General features: G+C 39.5%; 1 protein-coding gene across 5 annotated transcripts in view; it reads left to right on the top strand.

Moving 5' to 3' along the window:
* PUS10 (pseudouridine synthase 10) overlaps positions 1-18,760 on the top strand; it is an 84,798-nt gene that overhangs the window by 8,662 nt on the left and 57,376 nt on the right. For all 5 annotated transcript variants that reach the window (XM_033239137.1, XM_033239139.1, XM_033239136.1 and 2 more), the window contains exon 4: positions 1,483-1,569. In XM_033239137.1, the coding sequence (XP_033095028.1) occupies positions 1,483-1,569 (87 nt within the window). The remainder of the gene's footprint in view (positions 1-1,482; positions 1,570-18,760) is intronic.

Below are 18,760 nucleotides of genomic sequence, written 5' to 3'. Positions count from 1 at the left end.
CAGGTGTGAGTCACTGCACCCGGCCAAGGCCAAGAATTCTATTTTTTTTTTGAGACGGAATCTCGCTCCGTTGCTCAGGCTGGAGCGCAATGGTGTGATCTTGGCTCAATGTAAGCTCTGCCTCCTGTGTCCACGCCATTCTCCTACCTCAGCCTCCCTAGTAACTGGCACTACAGGCACCCAACACCACGCCTGGCTGATTTTTAGTATTTTCAGTAGAGACAGGGTTTTACCGTGTTAGCCAGGATGGTCTCGATCTCTTGACCTCATGATCTGCCCACCTTGGCCCAAAGTGCTGGAATTAGAGGCGCAGGCGTGAGCCACCGCACCTGGCCGAATTCTTTTTTTTTTTTTTTCCGAGACAGAGTTTCACTCTTGTCACCCAGGATGGAGTGCAGTGGTGCAGTCTCAGCTCACTACAATCTCCACCTCCCAGGTTCAAATGATTCTCTTGCCTCAGCCTCCTGAGTAGCTGCCATTACAGGCATGTGCTGCCACGCCCAGCTAATTTTTGTATTTTTAGTAGAGACGGGGTTTCACCATGTGGGCCTGACCTCGGGTCTCAAACTCCTGACTTCAGGTCATCTGCCTGACTTGGCCTCCCAAAAGTGTTGGGATTATAGGCATGAGCCACTGCGCCCGACCTTCTGGTTTTTGTTTTTGTTTTGAGACAGAGTCTCACTGTGTCACCCAGGCTGGAGTGCAGTGGCATGATATCGGCTCATTGCAACCTCCACCTCCGGGCTCAGGTGATCCTCATACCTTAGCCTCCCAAGTAGCTGGGACTGCAGGTGCATGCCACCATGCCCCAGTACAAGAATTTTTATATTGAAAGGAACACTGCCGTTCATTTCAACTTGTTTCACCCAATTGGATCATTAAAATATTTTCTTATGTTTTTTAAAAAAACCAAAACCTACTATTCTCAAATTACTTTTTAATTGACATATCTGAAAATTAATAAAATGTATATTCATGTGTTTCAGTCATAAGTGCTATTTAATTGAAGAAAAATGTAGCAGTTTGTTTTCATTTTGCTGTTTAACATAGCTAAATTACAGAAAAGTTCATTTCTAGTCGTACTTATTATTGTCCCAAAAAGACAGGTGGTACAGCCCTGTAGAAGGTAAATGATTGAATGTGGGATTGTCTTTTGTTTGTTTTTTCTATCAAGAGTGCTATATTTGGGTTTGTTTTGTTTGAAAGTTAGGAGGTGACCTAATAGAAAGCTATTTTGACACTTAACAGTTTATTCTGCAGATGTTACTCCTGGCTGTTTTGGTTCTTTGTAGTATTAGTCTTCAGGGTCATAGTTAGGCAATATTTAATCTCAAGATATTTGTGAGTGTTCCACTGTCAAATGTGAAAGTTTGAAAGTTTTGCCATGTCATCTCCTGGACCAGAAATTCATGTTGTTAAGATTAGAGTAAGTAATATTTTCAGCAATTCCTGGGAATTTACGTAATTGTAATGCTTTTTTAGGTGTGCCAAAAGGTTGAGGCCTCTGGGTTTGAATTCACCAGCTTGGTATTTTCAGTCTCCTTCCCACCACAACTATCTGTAAGAGAGGTAAGGTCATTTGCATGCATAAAACTATATGTGAAGTGCACGCTAGGAACTTCTCAAAAAATGGGAATGTAGAAATATTCCTTACTCTATTATATTTTTTACATTTTGCGTACTTATTGAATGATTGAAGCAATTTATAGCTGCTTAATAAATACTTGTTGAGTGAGTGAATGACAAAAGGAATTAGTTTTGTTCCTAGGACTGCCATCTTTTTTAAAGTCCCTCAATCGGTTGCAGACATTCATTATTAGCTCCATGTGAGGCATGATGGTCAGAGAAAGACATTTGACTAGGTTTCCAGAGATCTTTTGAGGTGGATATGTGCATTTTAGAACAGTCGTAGAATAGGGTCATTTCAATTATGATGAGCCTTCTTCCCTCTGGAGTAAAATGTAAAAAGATGGTGTATCTTCCAGTCAATGATAAAAGGGAGAGAATTGGCCTCATTTTTTAAAACTGTTTTCTTTGTTAATTGAAAAAAAATTCATTGCTGTATTATTCTTATGTGTCAAAACTGACATGAAAACATAACGTTTTGCTAATATTGTTAAATGAAGTATAGTGAGAAACTTCTGTAATCTTAAATTATAACCATGGGTTCTAAGCATATTCATTTATATTTATGAGATGTCTTTTCCCTAAGAAACCTACAGTGTCACCAGAACATTACATCGTAAACCCTCACTTTCTTTGGGTGAGCATGTTTATTAGCCCTAAATAAGCTGAAGATCGTTGAAGCTGGATAGAATGATAAAGAAGAGCCAGGAAGTGAAAAAGGGTAGGATGATTTTATATAGTATCTGTGTTGCTGACAAGATAACTGAGCAAATGGAAGAATAAAGGAGATGATGATGATGATATACTGGGTTTATAAACACTTAGAGTAATTTTCTAGTCAGTCATCAAAGCATTTCTCACTGATGTGTCATCTTCTGGTCCAATTTTGGTACAGAGAAACAGACTTCCAAAAGCTGAGTGACTCTCACTCTAGTGAGAGTTTTGAGAAACAAATAGGAATAAGAAGTGTATTTTCTGAATGTGGTTATACATCTTACCATCAAACCCTTCCTCTCAAAGCTTATATTTATATATTTCCATAACCCTCAGAACCTGTGAATCAAAGTTTATATTTTTACATTAAGATTCATATTATCCATTTATCACTTATTTGATGATTTTAACAATATTAGCTTAATGTTACTATTTGTAAGGTATTTCTATTCCATATTAGAAACAGAAGATACTGTTTTTGTTTGTTTGTGTTTTGGAGATGGAGTTTCACTCTTGTTGCCCAGGCTGGAGTATAATGGCGCCCTCTGAGCTCACTGCAACCTCTGCCTCCCGGGTTCAAGCGATTCTCCTGCCTCAGGCTCCCAAGTAGTTGGGCTTACAGGCATGCGTCACCACGCCGGTTAATTTTTTTTGTGTTTTTAGTAGAGATGGGGTTTCTCCACGTTGATCAGGCTGGTCTCGGACACCTGACCTCAGGTGATCTGCCCGCCTCAGCTTCCCAGAGTGCTGGGATTACAGGCATGAGCCACCGTGCTTGGCCAGAAGATACTGTTTTTAAAAATAGAATTATTCTGCTTAAACTCTACTTTTCATAACTGATTTTAACCAGAAAACTATTTAGTAGAAATATGTGACTGTTCTAATTATTGAAGAATTAATATGTTTCCATGGTTTAGTGTGCTATGTTTTATTTTTTATTGTAGTAATGAGTAATGTATTTTTACTCATTCATTTCCTAAGAATAATAGTTCAAGTAATTACAGTTTTATATGCAGTATACTCTTTTCACATCCCAGGTTTCTTCAGAAAGTTATGTTTATGGTTCAGTTCGTTATTTTCTGTTACTATTATTTTACTTTCTTTTTTTTTTTGAGACAGAGTCTCACTCTGTCACCCAGTCTAGAGTGCAGTGGCACGATTTCGGCTCACTGCAAGCTCTGCCTCCTGGGTTCATGCCATTCTCCTGCCTCAGCCTCCCGAGTAGCTGGGACTACAGGCACCCGCCACCATGCCCGGCTAATTTTTTGTATTTTTTAGTAGAAATGGGGTTTCACCGTGTTAACCAGGATGGTCTTGATCGTCTGACCTCGTGATCTGCTGGCCTTGGCCTCCCAGAGTGCTGGAATTACAGGCGTGAGTCACCGCGCCTGGCCATATGTTACATTCTTTTATTGCCATCTTTTATTACTTCTTTGGAGTTGAGATACGCTGTGCAAGCCAGGCTGGATATAAATTGCTTTTTAAACCACTTATTTGTTACACATCTCAATTTGAACTAGTTACACATATCTTCAGAATATTCTGCATTTTGAATATAAATTCTGTGATTTCTCTAGTGCCATGTTCTACATTATGGCTTTCAACTTAGACCTTGTAAATATCTCTACCTTAGAACTTCTTTGTCTGTTTGTAGAACAAACATCACTATACTATCCATAAAATTGATGTATGTCAATTATCTCATAATTCACACTAGAATATACAATTGAGTCCATTTGAATGATTTGGTTTTTTTCCACTTCTAAGAAGTAGATGATCACAGATCTATTTAAAGCAACAGTATTTTATCAATATGGTGGTATTTATTATATTCCTGCTTACAAAAGAAATAAGGGGTGGCCTCAAGTAAAGTTTTTTTTTTTAAATTAAATGGCCAGTCGCAGTAGCTCATGCCTGTAATCCCAGCCTTTGGGAGGCTGAGGTGGGAGGATCTCTTGAGTTCAGTTCAAGACCAACCTGGGCAACACAGTGAGAGTCTGTCTCTACAAAAAAATTAAAAAATTAGCTAGGTGTGGTGATGCATATCTGTAGTCCCAGCTATCCTGGAGGCCAAGGTGGGAGGCTTGCTTGGGCCTGGGGGGTTGAAGCTGCCATGATCACACCACTGTACTCTAACCTGGGTGACAGAGCGAGGCCCTGTCTCAAAAAAAAAAAAAAATTAAGCAATAAAATTTGCATTAACGCATCTATATTCCTGGTTATACTAATCCTTTTCTGATGATAGCATTTTTTTTTTTTTTTTTTTTTAAGACAAGGTCTTGTCTGTCAGCCAGGCTGGAGGGCAGTGGTGCAATCTTGGCCCACTGCAGCCTCCGCCTCCCGAGTTCAAGCCATTTTCCTGCCTCAGCCTCACAAGTAGCTGGGATTACAGGCATGTGCCACCACACCCAACTAATTTCTGTATGGGGTTTCACTCTGTTGGTCAGGCTGGTCTCGACCTCCTGATCTCAAGTGATCCACTCGCCTCGGCCTCCCAAAGTTCTGGGATTACAGGTGTGAGCCACCTCTCCTGGCCCCAGTAGTTATTATTTATCATCATTATAAAAGCATTAATTTAAACGCTTAGAAAAGTCTATATTTTTGTTCACAGTATAATAATCATTTTCCACTGAGTTCGGGAGAATATGGAAGCAGGATGGAGTATATGTCCGAAATGTGTTTTCTTAGAAGGAACTAGCTAATCAATCAGAACAGTTTTAAACTGAATACTACTAAAGAGGAGAAGCATAAGCAGATTAACTGGTGAAACAGCGGTAGACAGTAAGACATAGTAAGTAGAATAAATAAAGGCGGTATTCAGGGATTCACAAGAGAACAATGTGGAAAGTCACGGGACATAATACTTAGAGTCTCCAAAGTCTATAATGGCATACAACATTTTAATAATAAATTTGAGATTATGAGAGAGTAATAAATACCTTACGACTGTCATGGTGACTTTCTGGGTTTGGTCTTATCATTTGAATGTAATAATGGAAGGATAAATCCTTCTTATAAGGCTCAGATTTGTTAAGGGGAAAGATGTAATAGCGTGATATGGCAAGAAATTATGTCCCTCACTGAGATTTGAGATTCTGAGAGTGATCTCACGGTGGTGCCTGTGGTCCCAGCTACTGGGGAGACTGAGGTGGGAGGATCACTGTAGCCCAGGAGGCGGAGGTTGCAGTGAGCTGCGATTGTACCACTGCACTCCCACTCCAGCCTGGAACAAAATAAGATCCTGTCTCAAAAAACAAAACACAACACAACAAAACAAAATAGGATAGATAGAGTAGTAGAAGTATACTGTATAATATCTGGCCAAGGGGAGGATTGATTAATCACAGACACAAAATAGTCACAAAGGCTAATGAATAAAATGGTGTGAGGGACTCCCAGTTTCTGGGTACATGATGGAAATCATGTTTAACTAAAAGTGTGTTATCTGACAACTTTTGGATTGGAACTGTTTTTTTTCCTAAAGTAGTGGTTCTGTAACATGCATGAGACTCACTTGGAGAGTTTCCCAGGCCCCATTCCCAGCGATGCTAATACAATAGGTCAGGTGAGACTCATGAATTTGCATTTCTAACAAGCTCATAGGTAATGCTGGTGCTATTACAACAACACTCTGAGAACCATTTTTCTAAAGGATGGTGGGGCAACTAATCTAGTCCTAAATGAAAAATTGGTAGCCTTTTAAATTTGTATTCCTGAAGGATGGGAAGAGGAGGCATAAGTAGAATATATCCTAAACTTCTGATAGGTGTGTTTCAAACACTACAAAGAAAAGGCAAAGAAAAATGGCATAGGATTCTGTCCTGAAAGATAAATTAAAAGGATTGAGAGCATCAAACAAAGTGCAATTCACATTTTAATTCAAACCAAACTATCTCAATGAATGCAAAAAAGGTTGGGGGAAAATACATCTCAATGAAGAAGAAATAGGGATCTCTTTCTGTCTCTACCTCTGTTTTTACACAAAGGCTTGTATTTAGATATATTTATTTGACATTTTAGTTTGGCCTATGAACCCCTGTGTACCTGTCATCCAACTCCAACAGTTAAATTTTTTGCCAATCTGGGATCAATTTCAAAAGAAATACAGGAAAGGGCAAGTCAAATTAATGCAAATGAAAGAGGATGACTTGGCTGGGTGTTGGCTCATGCCTATAATCCCAGCACTTTGGGAGGCTGAGGTGAGTGGATCACCTGAGGTCAGGAGTTTGAGACCAGCCTAGCCAACATAGTAAAATCCCGTCTCTACTAAAAATACAAAAATTAGCCGGGTGTGGTGGTGTGCACCTGTAGTCCCAGCTATTCAGGAGGCTGAGGCAGGATAAGCATTTGAACCTGGGAGGCAGAGGCTGCAGTGAGCCGAGATTGTGCCACTGTACTCTGTCCTGAGGAAACTACATCTCAAAACAAAAAAACAAAAAAATAAAAAAAAAAAGAAAGAGGTGGCTTACGGCTTATGTCTATAAGAACAGCAACCAGAAAACTAAAGCTACTAATGAATAGAAGCTTTCAAGAATTGCTAAGGAAGATTTGTGTACTTAAAATTATGTTTAGAGCAAGAAAAAGATGAAAAGGATGGATAGATCTGCTATTTGGAACTGATAGTATACTGCTAATATAGAGAAAGCAGGGCTCTGAAAAATCCTGTTTTGCTTCTGTGCTTTATGTCGAGGAAAATGATCTTCTTGCCGAAAAGAGGTAGACTGGTCATTGGTAAGGGAGAATGAATGCTCCACATGGTGAAGCGTTTCAAAATGGGTTCAGGTGTTTAGACCTGGGTGCATTACATTCCAGTATAGCTTCAGAAAGAACTTGCAGCTGTTCCTTATTTTTGAGGGCTTTTAACCCATTTATGCTGGAGGTTGCAAATTTTTTTGGTGAAAAATCAGACCTTGGCAATGACCTTGAGCAGTAGGATATAAATATCTCCCACAAGCTTAGCGTTCTAATAATGGAACACTAGGAAAATGGGTTAAAAATAGCAGATTTTACAAATGACTGGAGACAGATAAAGGCAGTTGCAATTTTCCAAAGGGGAAGAAAGTTGGCCACAGAGGTCAGGATAAGAGGGAGATGTGATTATAAAATAATGGTAAGAGAGATGTAACATTTATTCTGAAGCTGGAGTAAGGGAGCCATGAGCCAAGGAATGCGGATGTTCTTTTGAAGCTAGAAAAGCCTAGGAAACAGATTTATTACTTACAGCCTCCAGAAGGGAACACAGCCCTGCTGGCACCTTGATTTTAACCCAGTGAGACCTGTGTCAGACCTGGGACCTAAAGATAATAAATTGGTGTTGTTTTAAACCACTAAATTTGTGGTAATTTGTTAAAGAAGCAATAGAAAATGAATGCACATTTAGAGGATTTAGTGCATTCAGGTGGTGGGGCCATCTGACACCTGGTCACAGGATCCACTGCTGAAGGAGCTTGGGTTATTTAATTTGGAGAATAGATGATGCAGTGGGATGAGTTTGCTTTCCTTAAATATTTGAGAGGCTTCCTTGTAAAAGAGGAATTAGATTGCTGCAAGAATAGAGTCAAGAGCTATTAAGAATTAAGAATTATCCAGAACAGGATAGATTGTTTCCAGAGACTTCCCATCACTAGGGTGTTTAAGCCAAGGCTGGAAAATACGATTGTCCCTTGATAGCCATAGGGGGTTGGTTCCAGGACCCCCGAGCCCCTCGCAGATACCAAAATCCGCAGATGCTTAAGTTTCTCATATAAAATGGTATACTATTTGCATATAACTTACACACATCCTCTTGTATACTTTAAATCATCTCAAGGTTACTTATATAATACAGTGTGGGGCTGGGCACAGTGGCTCACGACTGTAATCCCAGCACTTTGGGAGGCTGAGGCGGGCGGATCACGAGGTCAGGAGATCAAGACCATCCTGGCTAACATGGTGAAACCCCATCTCTATTAAAAATATAAAACAAAATTAGCCAGGCGTGGTGGCAGGTGCCTGTAGTCCCAGCTACTCGGGAGGCTGAGGCAGGAGAATGGCATGAACCTGGGAGGCGGAGCCTGCAGTGAGCCGGGATTGCACCATTGCATTCCAGCCTGGGCGACAGAGCGAGACTCTGTCTCAACAAAAAAATAATAACAGTAATAATACAATGTGGGTGCTATGTAAATAGTCGTTATGCTACATTATTTGGGGAATAATCACAGGAAAAAGTCTGTACCTGTTCAGTACAGATCCTTTTTTCCCCCTAAATGTTTTCTATCCAGGGTTCATTGAATCCATAGATGCAGGATCCGCAGATACAGAGTGCCAATGTACTTGGCCAAGATACATAGAAAGTGTGCACTATATAGTTGGTTAGACTAGAGATCTTAAGCCTTTTCAACTCTAAGATTCTGTATAGTTTTAACAAAAATACTTATTACAGTGTTTATGTATTTGAGCCAGGGTCTCACTCTGTCACCCAGGCCGGAGTGCAGTGGTGTGATCACAGCTTACCGCAGCCTTGACCTCTTAGGTTCAAGTGATCCTCCCGCCTAACCTTCCTGAGTAACTGAGACCACAGGTGCATGCCACTATGCCCAGCTAACTTATTTTTTATTTTTTTTAGAGATGGGGTCTCCCTATGTTGCCAAGGCTAGTCTTGAACTCCTGGGCTCAAGTGATCCTTCTGGTGTGGCCTCCCAAAGTGCTAGTGTTACAGGCCACTGCACCTGGCCCTGTAGTGGTTATTTTATATTGATAATTGATTCCTCTAAACTTTTGCATCATAATGCCACACAAAAACTATAGAATGAATGTCTCAGACATATGCTAATATTAGGTTAAATTTGTATTTATGGGGAAAGATTCCATTAAGTCCTTTTATAAGCTAAATGCTTTTCAGTTTTATTAGGTTCATCTTTACTAGTTGAGTCCAGTAGAGGGCAACATTGTACTATCACTTTGGTTTATTGGTCCATTTTCATGGGTAGGGTATGGGAAACAGTTTGCTTAGTCCATTGACTTTAAATGTATATATTGTCTTTTAAGTGTTACTTGGATGAAACACTTCTCAATATGCAATTTGATATGGTTGGAGTTTTGTCAGATCAAAACCTTTTTCCTATCATTTATTATACTTTATAATTTCATACTTTGCAGTAAGTACTACAAATTATACACGACCCTAGAAAATTAGCTAAGAATAAAAGCAGTACCATTTCTACCCAAGTACTAACCAGGCCCGACTCTGTTTAGCTTTTGAGATCATGCGAGATCAGGCACATTCAGGGTGGTATGGCCACAGCCAGCAGTACAATTTCTGTAGCAGCATTTTTTTATGTTAAGAAATTGTCTTCTTTCTTTCTTTTTTCTTTTTGAGACGAAATCTCACTGTCACCCAGACTGGAGTGCAGTGGCGTGATCTCGGCTCACCGAAACCTCCGCCCCTCAGGTTCAAGCGATTCTCCTGCTTCAGCCTCCCTGAGTAGCTGGGACTACAGGCGTGTGCCACCACGCCTGGCTAATTTTTGTATTTTTAGTAAAGACAAGGTTTCATCTTGTTGGCCAGGCTGGTCTTGAACTCCTGACAGGTGATGCATCTGCCTCGGCCTCCCAAAGTGCTGGAATTACAGGCATAAGCCACTGTGCCCGCCTGAAATTCTTTTTAAATTCTGAAAAATAGATATTCAAATGTCTTTGGATTTTTACTTAAAACTGTGGATTCTTAACTAATTTAGGATTATTGATCTCATTCAGAATCTGAAGAAAGCAGTGAATTCCTTTGTCCTAAAAATGCACATACTAAAAATTTTGTATGTGTTTACAGGGGCTTCTTAAACTCTCAGGCCATTAGTCCTAGAATCTTTTTTAATTGGTAATTTCCCTTCTATTATTGATTGATGTTCTTTTTCTAAAGGACTATATTTTTTCTAATTACATTTAGCTCATAAATAGAATGTGACAAAATTCTCTTAACTTCAAGTATAGAGAGCCATATATATATTGTGTGTGCAGGCATGAGCTGGCTGTCTTTGTTCATTATCTCAACTTTCTGATTTAGCATGTGTATTTTCTGCTTTTTGTCCATTTGTGCATGGCTTCTCAATTTTTATTTTGTGTGACAGGCACTCTTCCTAAATCTGTGTATGTTCTCTCTCACCCACCATTTAAGACCAACCCCTAGGTCCACTTCATTCAGTAAGCCTTTTCTGAGCTGACTAAGGAGTTTTCAGAATTTATAGCTCTTATTTTTGGTTAGATTAGTTTAGAACTCCCTTCAATTACTATATGGTCCACTTATCCATGCAAAGCAAGTTTGATTCCTCTAAACTTCTACAGCATAATGCCACACAAAACTATTATAGAATGAATGTCCCAGACGTATGCTAATATTAGGCCAAACTTGCATTTATGGGAAAAGAGAGAGCATTCCACTAAGTCCTTTTTTTTTTTTTTCTTTTGAGACGGAGTCTAGCTGTGTCCCCAGGCTGGAGTGCAGTGCCGCGATCTCGGCTCACTGCAATCTCCGCCTCCCGGGTTCACAGCATTCTCCTGCCTTAGCCTTCTGAGTAGCTGGGACTACAGGCGCCCGCCACCACGCCCGGCTAATTTTTTGTATTTTTAGTAGAGACGGGGTTTCACCGTGTTAGCCAGAATGGTCTCGATCTCCTGACCTCGTGATCCGCCTGCCTCGGCCTCCCAAAGTGCTGGGAGTACAGGCGTGAGCCGCCGCGTGCAGCCTCACCAAGTCCTTTTAAAAGTTAAATGCTTTTGAGTCTTAGTTCTTTTAGGGACTGCCCCTTAAGGATCTTTCAATAGACTTTTCATGAGTGGGTTGGGAAGTGTATAGTAACCTTGCTAGTTTTAGGTATGCAGGCTGCCACTTTTAAAACCATTAACAGGAAATGAGTGTGTTCATGCAGTAATCCACCCTATCTTATAAAAGGTAACTCCAAGAACTTGCTTCTGTGAATATAACATTGGTGTATGAAAGTCTGTGTTATTATAATCATGGAATCATAGATGTATATGAGACCTTGGTGATCGGCTAGAGCAGGACTCCCCAGGTTTTGATGGCACTTATTGAAAAACGTCAATGTATATATGGTTGTGATTTGTCAGAGTCTCAGCCAGGCCACCACCCAAGTGTAAAGCTGTTTATACCTATTGGGAATGTCTGATTGAGAGTCCAGGAGTTTCCAACCTTTGTGTATAAGGGATCCCCCTTTAATATCTGAGAGTTAATGGGTAGTATCTGTAGATTGGAAAGAAGATATGCTATGCTTGGGTAATTTTTTTCAGCTTCACACATTGAGACCACTTCAGTAGTCATCATACTCATCTTTGCTTAAAGAGGAGAAAACCAGGGCTCTTAGAGGTTATATGATTTGCCCAATGTGTCCCATTTATTGGAATCTGGATATGCCTCCCTGCTTCATGCTGCTGTTACTTTTTAAGTTTTGTTTTTGTTTTTTTTTAAACCACACCATCTCTACATCTTGTATATTTTCGTATGTTTTATTTACCTGACTACCTTGGTTCCATGGGTATTACCTTTTCTTAACTACACACCCTATTAAGCCATACACTAATGAACAACACTAAAGGTCAGAGGATCACCAGAGTGATGAATCCAGGCAGAGCTGCTGTGTTTAGGAGAACGTAAGACTAGACATGGGTGCAGATTTAGGACTCTGTTACGTGATACATCACTAGGATGTGTTCCAAGGGAGAAAGAATGAGTGACATGCGATTAGTCAAGGTCTATGTAGAACCCAAGCCCTGGTTGGCATGTACAATCAGAAGTCCAACTATCAAAGAGTCAAAGCAGATATTGAAGAGATCTAATAACTCATTATTGGGGTACTGGCACAAGAAGCCCAACAGATAAAGCACCCAATCCCTGAGGTCACTGTGGCATGCAGCAAGGAGGAACAAATCACATTCCTGTGAGTAGGAAGCCATAGTCAAGCAGGTCTAGAAGCAAGCCTAATTCTAAAGACCACCACAATAATATAATGTATATTGGATTCAGGATTGCAGTTGGAGATTATTCAGACATATATTTAAATGCTTAAAGATGCATCTCTTTATGGCATTGCCTTTTCCTTGACCTAAACCCAGCTAAGTATAATGGAGGAGGAGGCAAGGAAGAAAAGAAGTTGGTGTGGCTCATCTAGCAGTGTAGGTAATTGAGGGAGACCAGATGCATTAAGAACATGAGGTAGCCTCAAATATTTGAAGTTTGTTTTAAAAATTTGTATGGTCTTATTCTTATGAATTGTCACATTTGGCATCTTTAAAATTTATAGTAAGAAATGGCAATATAGCAGAATAAAAAAGAATACAAGATGAAACACATCCTTTTTCTTTAAAATGCTTTCCCTGTGAAATGGAACATATTAGCACATTGCTACCTTCTAACTGTAGAGATCATTATTAAACTATTTTTCCTCCATTAATTTTTAGGACCGTGTGGCTTAGTAGATTAAGTTGCTGAAAAAGGGAACTTCTAGTTTAGACTCTTGCCTATTTCAGGTCTAGGTTTTTCTTGTTGCATAGAATTGTCCTTTTTTCTGATACCACCACTGTGTTTTATACCTAGTAATTCTAGCTTACTAAGATATGATTGTTTTTGAAAAATTATTCATAAAAATAACAAATATGTGTGTATGTATGCATATGTATATAAAGCAATTGTTTATATGTAAAACAGCCACACCACCATAATGTGTAGTTATTTTTTAGGAGCAGCAAGATAAAACCCCTTTCTTAGGAAAACAAGCCACCAACAGTTATTTAATATTTTCATGGCAGAGTATGCTGCATGTGCTCTTTCATTTAATAATCACAACCCCTTAAAGTAGGTGGTGTTATCGTCTCCATTTTACAGATGATGAAATTGAAGCTGAAGGTCACATTGCTGATAAATAGCAGAGCTAGGATTTGAACTCTGATCTATTAAACTCCAAAGTTTATGCTTTTTTTTTTGAGACAGAGTTTCACTGTGTCACCCGTGCTGTAGTGCAGTGATGCGATCTCGGCTCACTGCAATCTCCATCTCCCGGGTTCAAGCAATTCTCCTGCCTCAGCCTCCCAAGTAGCTGGGGCTATAGGCGCTCGTCACCTTGCCCAGCTGATTTTTTGTAATTTTAGTGGAGACAGGATTTCACCATGTTGGCCAGGCTGGTCTCGAACTCCTGACCTCAGGTGATCCGCCTGCTTTAGCCTCCCCAAGTGCTGGGATTATAGGCATGAGCCACTGCACCCGGCCTTGGTCAGATTTCAAAAGGGTTATTGTCTTTCTGTGTTATAAGTGGGACTTAGCCTAGGTTTTGACTTTAGTATTATCTTTCTGTAAATGGTCCAGTATCTTCAAGGTTAGGGAAAGGATTCTTGGTAAAAATATGAAACCAGAACTCTTGTAATTATTTAACAAGTGTTATAATTTAATAAGAATAATGATAAACCACCAGCTTATTTTGTGATTCTCTAAAATGATAACTCTGGAAATAAAATTTAAATTATAATTTTAGCACTTTCCTATCACATTTATGTTCAGGTTTTGTTATCGGATGACTGGAACAGGTACAAAGTTGTTTCAAGTCAAATATTTTATTACAGCACCTATCTTAAAATACAGGAGTTTCAAGTCATTTTTGTGAGGAGCTATTTTTGATTTTCCTTTTTTTTTTTTGCTCTTAGGAAGATTGATGCATGTATGTGTGATGATGAATTATGATGGTGAAGTCCCTTAATTGGAGGTGGAAGTCCCAATAAAGTTTTCAGCCACATCCTTTGTCATGGATATGTCCAAATGTCCACGAAGAGGGGCCTAGGTGGCAAGTGATACCTTGAAATCAGACACATCCAAACTCATTGTCAGAAACCTCTCTCTTAAGAAACAGTACTTCTACTTTCTTCCCTCCAAGCAAAAAGAAGGACTAGCAAAATAGTCTTTGGCTGGGTTTGTCAGTTAAGAAGTGTTGATAAATTGCAGTGCTACAGCTGCTCCTCCTTTTTAAAATTAGGTTTTACTGCTCCAAATATTGAAAGTTATTTTTACAAATCTTCCCTTTTAAATAAAACTGAATCTGTTTTTCCTCCCTGATATTAATACAGGATCAATACTAGTGGAATCTATTTTTTAGACTAGATACCATTCAAGGCCCCAGATGGAAATGTTTAGCTGGGGATTTTGTCTTAAAAAAACTGAGTATCTTTCTCCTTTCTCCTTGCCATTATGTTTATTATGCAAAGTTATCCAGTTTGTCTTAATGTAATACATATTTTCCAGTCAATTTGTATACTTTCTTTTTTTCTTTTTTTTTTTTTTTGAGACAGCGTCTCATCCTGTTGCCCAGGCTGGAGTGCAGTGGCATGATCTTGGCTTACTGCAACCTCCGCCTCATGGGTTAAAGTGATTCTCCTGCCTCAGCCTCTCAAGTAGTGAGGACTGCAGGCACATGCTGCCACACCTGGCTAATTTTTTTGTATTCTTAGTAGAGACAGGGTTTCACCATGTTGGCCAGGATGGTCTTGATCTCCTGACCTCGTGGTCTGCCCATCTCAGCCTTCCAAAGTCTTTGGATTACAGGCGTGAGCCACTGCACCCGGCTTGGACACTTTCATAATTTATAAAGCTCTGATGTAAAAAACCATAGTTGAGCATTGGATTGCCATTTCACAGGGCTACTTCCTTTTTATTGCGTGTAACTTTTGGTTTCACAATTAGTGTGTCAGAGATCAGCTGGATATATGGCAGTCTCCAGAGCCAGGGCAAAAATGCTCAGTAGGTACTTACAGAGGGCTAGTTTTTTATCTTTAAAAATTATATACATGGCAAATTAAAGAGTCATATATTATATTCATTAAATTATAATTTGAAAGCTACTTGTGTAAGTAAATGTTGCAGTGTTGAGTATGATTGAAACCTTTGATTCTTTTTTCTGGTGGAATCTAAGTTTCTGTCTAAACTGGTTGTTAAAATGTTACTGCCAGTAGCTGAGTAAAGATAATGTGAGGGGAACTAACTTGTGTGGGGAAAAAATAAAATGGATTTTCTTTAAATGTGGTCATGAACCATATAAAAGCAAATGAAATAATAAAATAGATGCAAAGGTATCAACACAGATAGCCCTTTTAGTCTTGTGTTAAGAAGCATAATATGAAACGGTTTCTGTTTAGAATTTAGTTCACATCCAGGACTTAAATTTTCTGTGAGGCTGGGGTGTTATGAAGTGTATTGATTATCTGGTATTCCTTTAGTATTATCACTAGAAATTCATATTAGAAATCATGAGTTGGTGATTTTAGTGAGACTTTCATATTCTGAAAGCATCACAGAAATTCATGACCTATTGTGGAGTGGGCATGTGCACTCATGCCCTATTAAGTAAATCAGTAGCTAGTCATGAATGCTAAATTTGTATTCCAAAACATTTTTTTTTTTATTGTAGACATGTATTAAGGTACTTCTGGCTGGGTGCAGTGGCTTGTGCCTATAATCCCAGCACTTTGGGAGGCTTAGACTGGTGAATCACTTGAAGCCAGGAGTTCACGAGCAGCTTGGTCAACATGGCAAAAACTTGTCTCTACTGAAAATATAAAAATTAGCTGGGTGTGGTGACAGGCACCTGTAGTCCCAGCTACTCGGAAACTGAGGCAGGAGAATCGCTTGAACCTGGGAAGTGGAGGTTGCAGTGAGCTGAGATCACACTACTACACTCCAGCCTGGGTGACAAAGCGAAACCTTGTCTGAAAAAAAAAAAAAAAGGTAATTCTATTGAGTAACATTCAATCTGCAACTTGTTTCTTAGTGGCATGCAGCAACTGATATTTCAGTTACTGCTTTATTGGTCTGGCCCCAGGGAAGTGTCCCCTACCCCTGTTAAATTGGAAGTCATATAGTCTGTACACAATGACTTTTCCCCTCCAATTTTCATAATAATTATTTTTTTTCTTGCCTTGTTGCATTGGCTAAGATCTCTAGTACGATGTTACACAAAATTAGGGATAATGAGAATTCTTTTGGATTATTTTTCCATTTAAATTCTACCCCCTAATGCCTATCATTATCTTAGAAGTTATGTATTTAAAGTTTTTCCTTTAATCTTAAAAGTACTGATTAAATTGGTACTCCCATTTTTACAAAAAATAAAAAATTAGCTGGACATGGTGGCACATGCCTGTAGTCCCAGCTACTCAAGAGGCTGAAATAGGAGGATTTTTTGAGCCTAGGACGTTGAGGCTGCAGTAAGCCAAGATTGAGCCATTGCACTCCAACCTGGATGACAGAGTGAGACGCTCTCTCTCAAATAAAAGTATATAAATATTTCTATCTTTCCCAGAGAATGCTAAGACCCTGGAATACTTAGATTCCTTGTATATCTTAATTTACGTTTCACTGTGTGTTTTAATTTGACACATATTTCAATCCCATATGACATTTTATACAAGTAATATTCTATACAATCAGTCAATATTCACAGATTTACCCACATATTCATCTTGTGTATTACCCTTTATTTCAGCTTTTATCTGGGATTATATTCTTCTGCATGAAGAATATCCTTTCGTTTAGTTTTTATTTTTTAAAATATAGGTCAGGCCAGGTGCAGGGACTCATGCCTGTAATCCCAGCATTTTAGGAGACTGAGGCAGGAGGATTGCCTGAGCACAGGAGTTTGAGACCAGCCTGGGCAACGTAGGGACACCCAGTCTCTACAAAAGAATAAAATGTTCGGCCAGGTGTGGTTGTTCACACCTGTAATTTTAGCACTTTGGGGGCCAACTCAGGATCGTTTGAGCCCGGGAGTTCAAGACCAGCCTAGGCAACCTAGCAAGACCTCATGTCTACAAAAAATCAAGAAAGTTATCTGGGCGTGGTGGCATGCGCCTGTAGTCCCAGCTACTCAGGAGGCTGAGGTAGGAGGATTGCTTGAACCCGGAGGTGGAGGCTGCAGTGAGCTAAGATTATGCCACTGCACTCCAGCCTGGGCAAGACAGCAAGACCCTGTCTCAAAAAAAAAAAAGAAAAAAGAAAAGAAAATTTGGACATTGATTACAAAAAACATAAATTGAAACCTAAAATAATGTTCTCCTCCAGAGAGGATTTTTGTTTTCTTCTGAGTTCTAGCTAGAGGCATTAGCAATTCTGAATTACCTTAATTCAGTGACAGGGATTGCAGTGATTTGAAGTTGATCTTGAGCACCTTTAAGGGCTGTTCTCGTCCCCATTTACCCCTGCTTCTAGGGTGTCATCCTTCATGGTTTCAGCCAAAGCATAGGGCTTATCAGGATTCCCTCTCTCTCTTCTGACTGACAGATGCCCCTTGGGGAAAAGCTGCTCAAAATGCCTGGCTCATCTTTGGTTTCCTTCCTCTGAATTTTGACCCTGTAACTCTTCACTGCCTTGTTAACTTTCTGATGTCTTCATGGAATTTTTTTTTTTCCAGTTGTCCAGCTTTTCTAGTTGTCTTCGGGAGGGTTAATCCACTATTAACAAATTTTCTCAACTTCGTTTCCAATCTTGTTGAGTTTTTCATAAATAGTAGTACTATGTTTTTAATTCCAAGACCTTGTCTGTTTTCTAGGTTTTTTTCCCTTGCGTGTGTGTCAGAGAGAGAGAGAGAGAGAGTGTGTGTGTGTGTGTGTGTTTTAGAAAAATAGGATCCTATTCTTGTTTGATAAACACAATATTTTATCTTTCTGAGAATATCAATATGTGTTGCTATTGTGTAATGTTTTTGTCTCTAGTTTCTCAAAATTGCTTTTTTCAGTTTATTTTGGTACATTATATGTTAGGGGCTTTCCTCAGTTGCCTGCTTATCCTTGGTGAGTTGGTCATATTGAAGAGTACAGAATAAGAAGCAGTTGAGCCTGGGCGTGGTGGCTTATGCCTGTAATCTTAGCACTTTGGGAGGCCGAGGCAGGTGGATCACTTGAGGTCAGGAGTTCAAGACCAGCCTGGCCAACGTGGTGAAAGTCCATCTCTAATAAAAATATGTTTTAAAAAATTAGGCAGGTGTGGTGGTGGGCAAGTAGTCCCAGCTACTTGCGAGGCTGAGGCAGGAGAATCACTTGAGCCCAGGAGGCAGAGGTTGCAGTGAGCTGAGATTACACTTGGGCAACAAGAGCAAAACTCTGTCTCAGAAAAAAAAAAAAAAAAGCCGCAGATGGAAGCTAGGTGTGTGAATAAAGAGGGAAGATTCACTGTGAGCTTTACTGAATACTGAGCTATCTGTTTCATTTAGGTCTTGGGCAGGTAACATTTCCTTATAGAAGATGCAGTCTCCATCTAGCAATCTGCCAAGGTCTAGAAATGGGTGGTGGCTGGGGTGATGTGTGTATATCATCATCTTTCTGCCTGTGTTTACTCAGTGAAGTATTAATGCCCTTAAATGTGACTCAAAAGACTCAATCAAAAGACCTTCATTTTACC

Source organism: Trachypithecus francoisi, unplaced genomic scaffold, assembly GCF_009764315.1.
Source record: "Trachypithecus francoisi isolate TF-2019V2 unplaced genomic scaffold, Tfra_2.0 Lachesis_group17, whole genome shotgun sequence".
In the NCBI taxonomy this organism is placed as follows: domain Eukaryota; kingdom Metazoa; phylum Chordata; class Mammalia; order Primates; family Cercopithecidae; genus Trachypithecus; species Trachypithecus francoisi.
The sequence above is the reverse complement of the archived record's forward strand: the minus strand, read 5'-3'. Positions and strand labels throughout refer to the sequence as shown.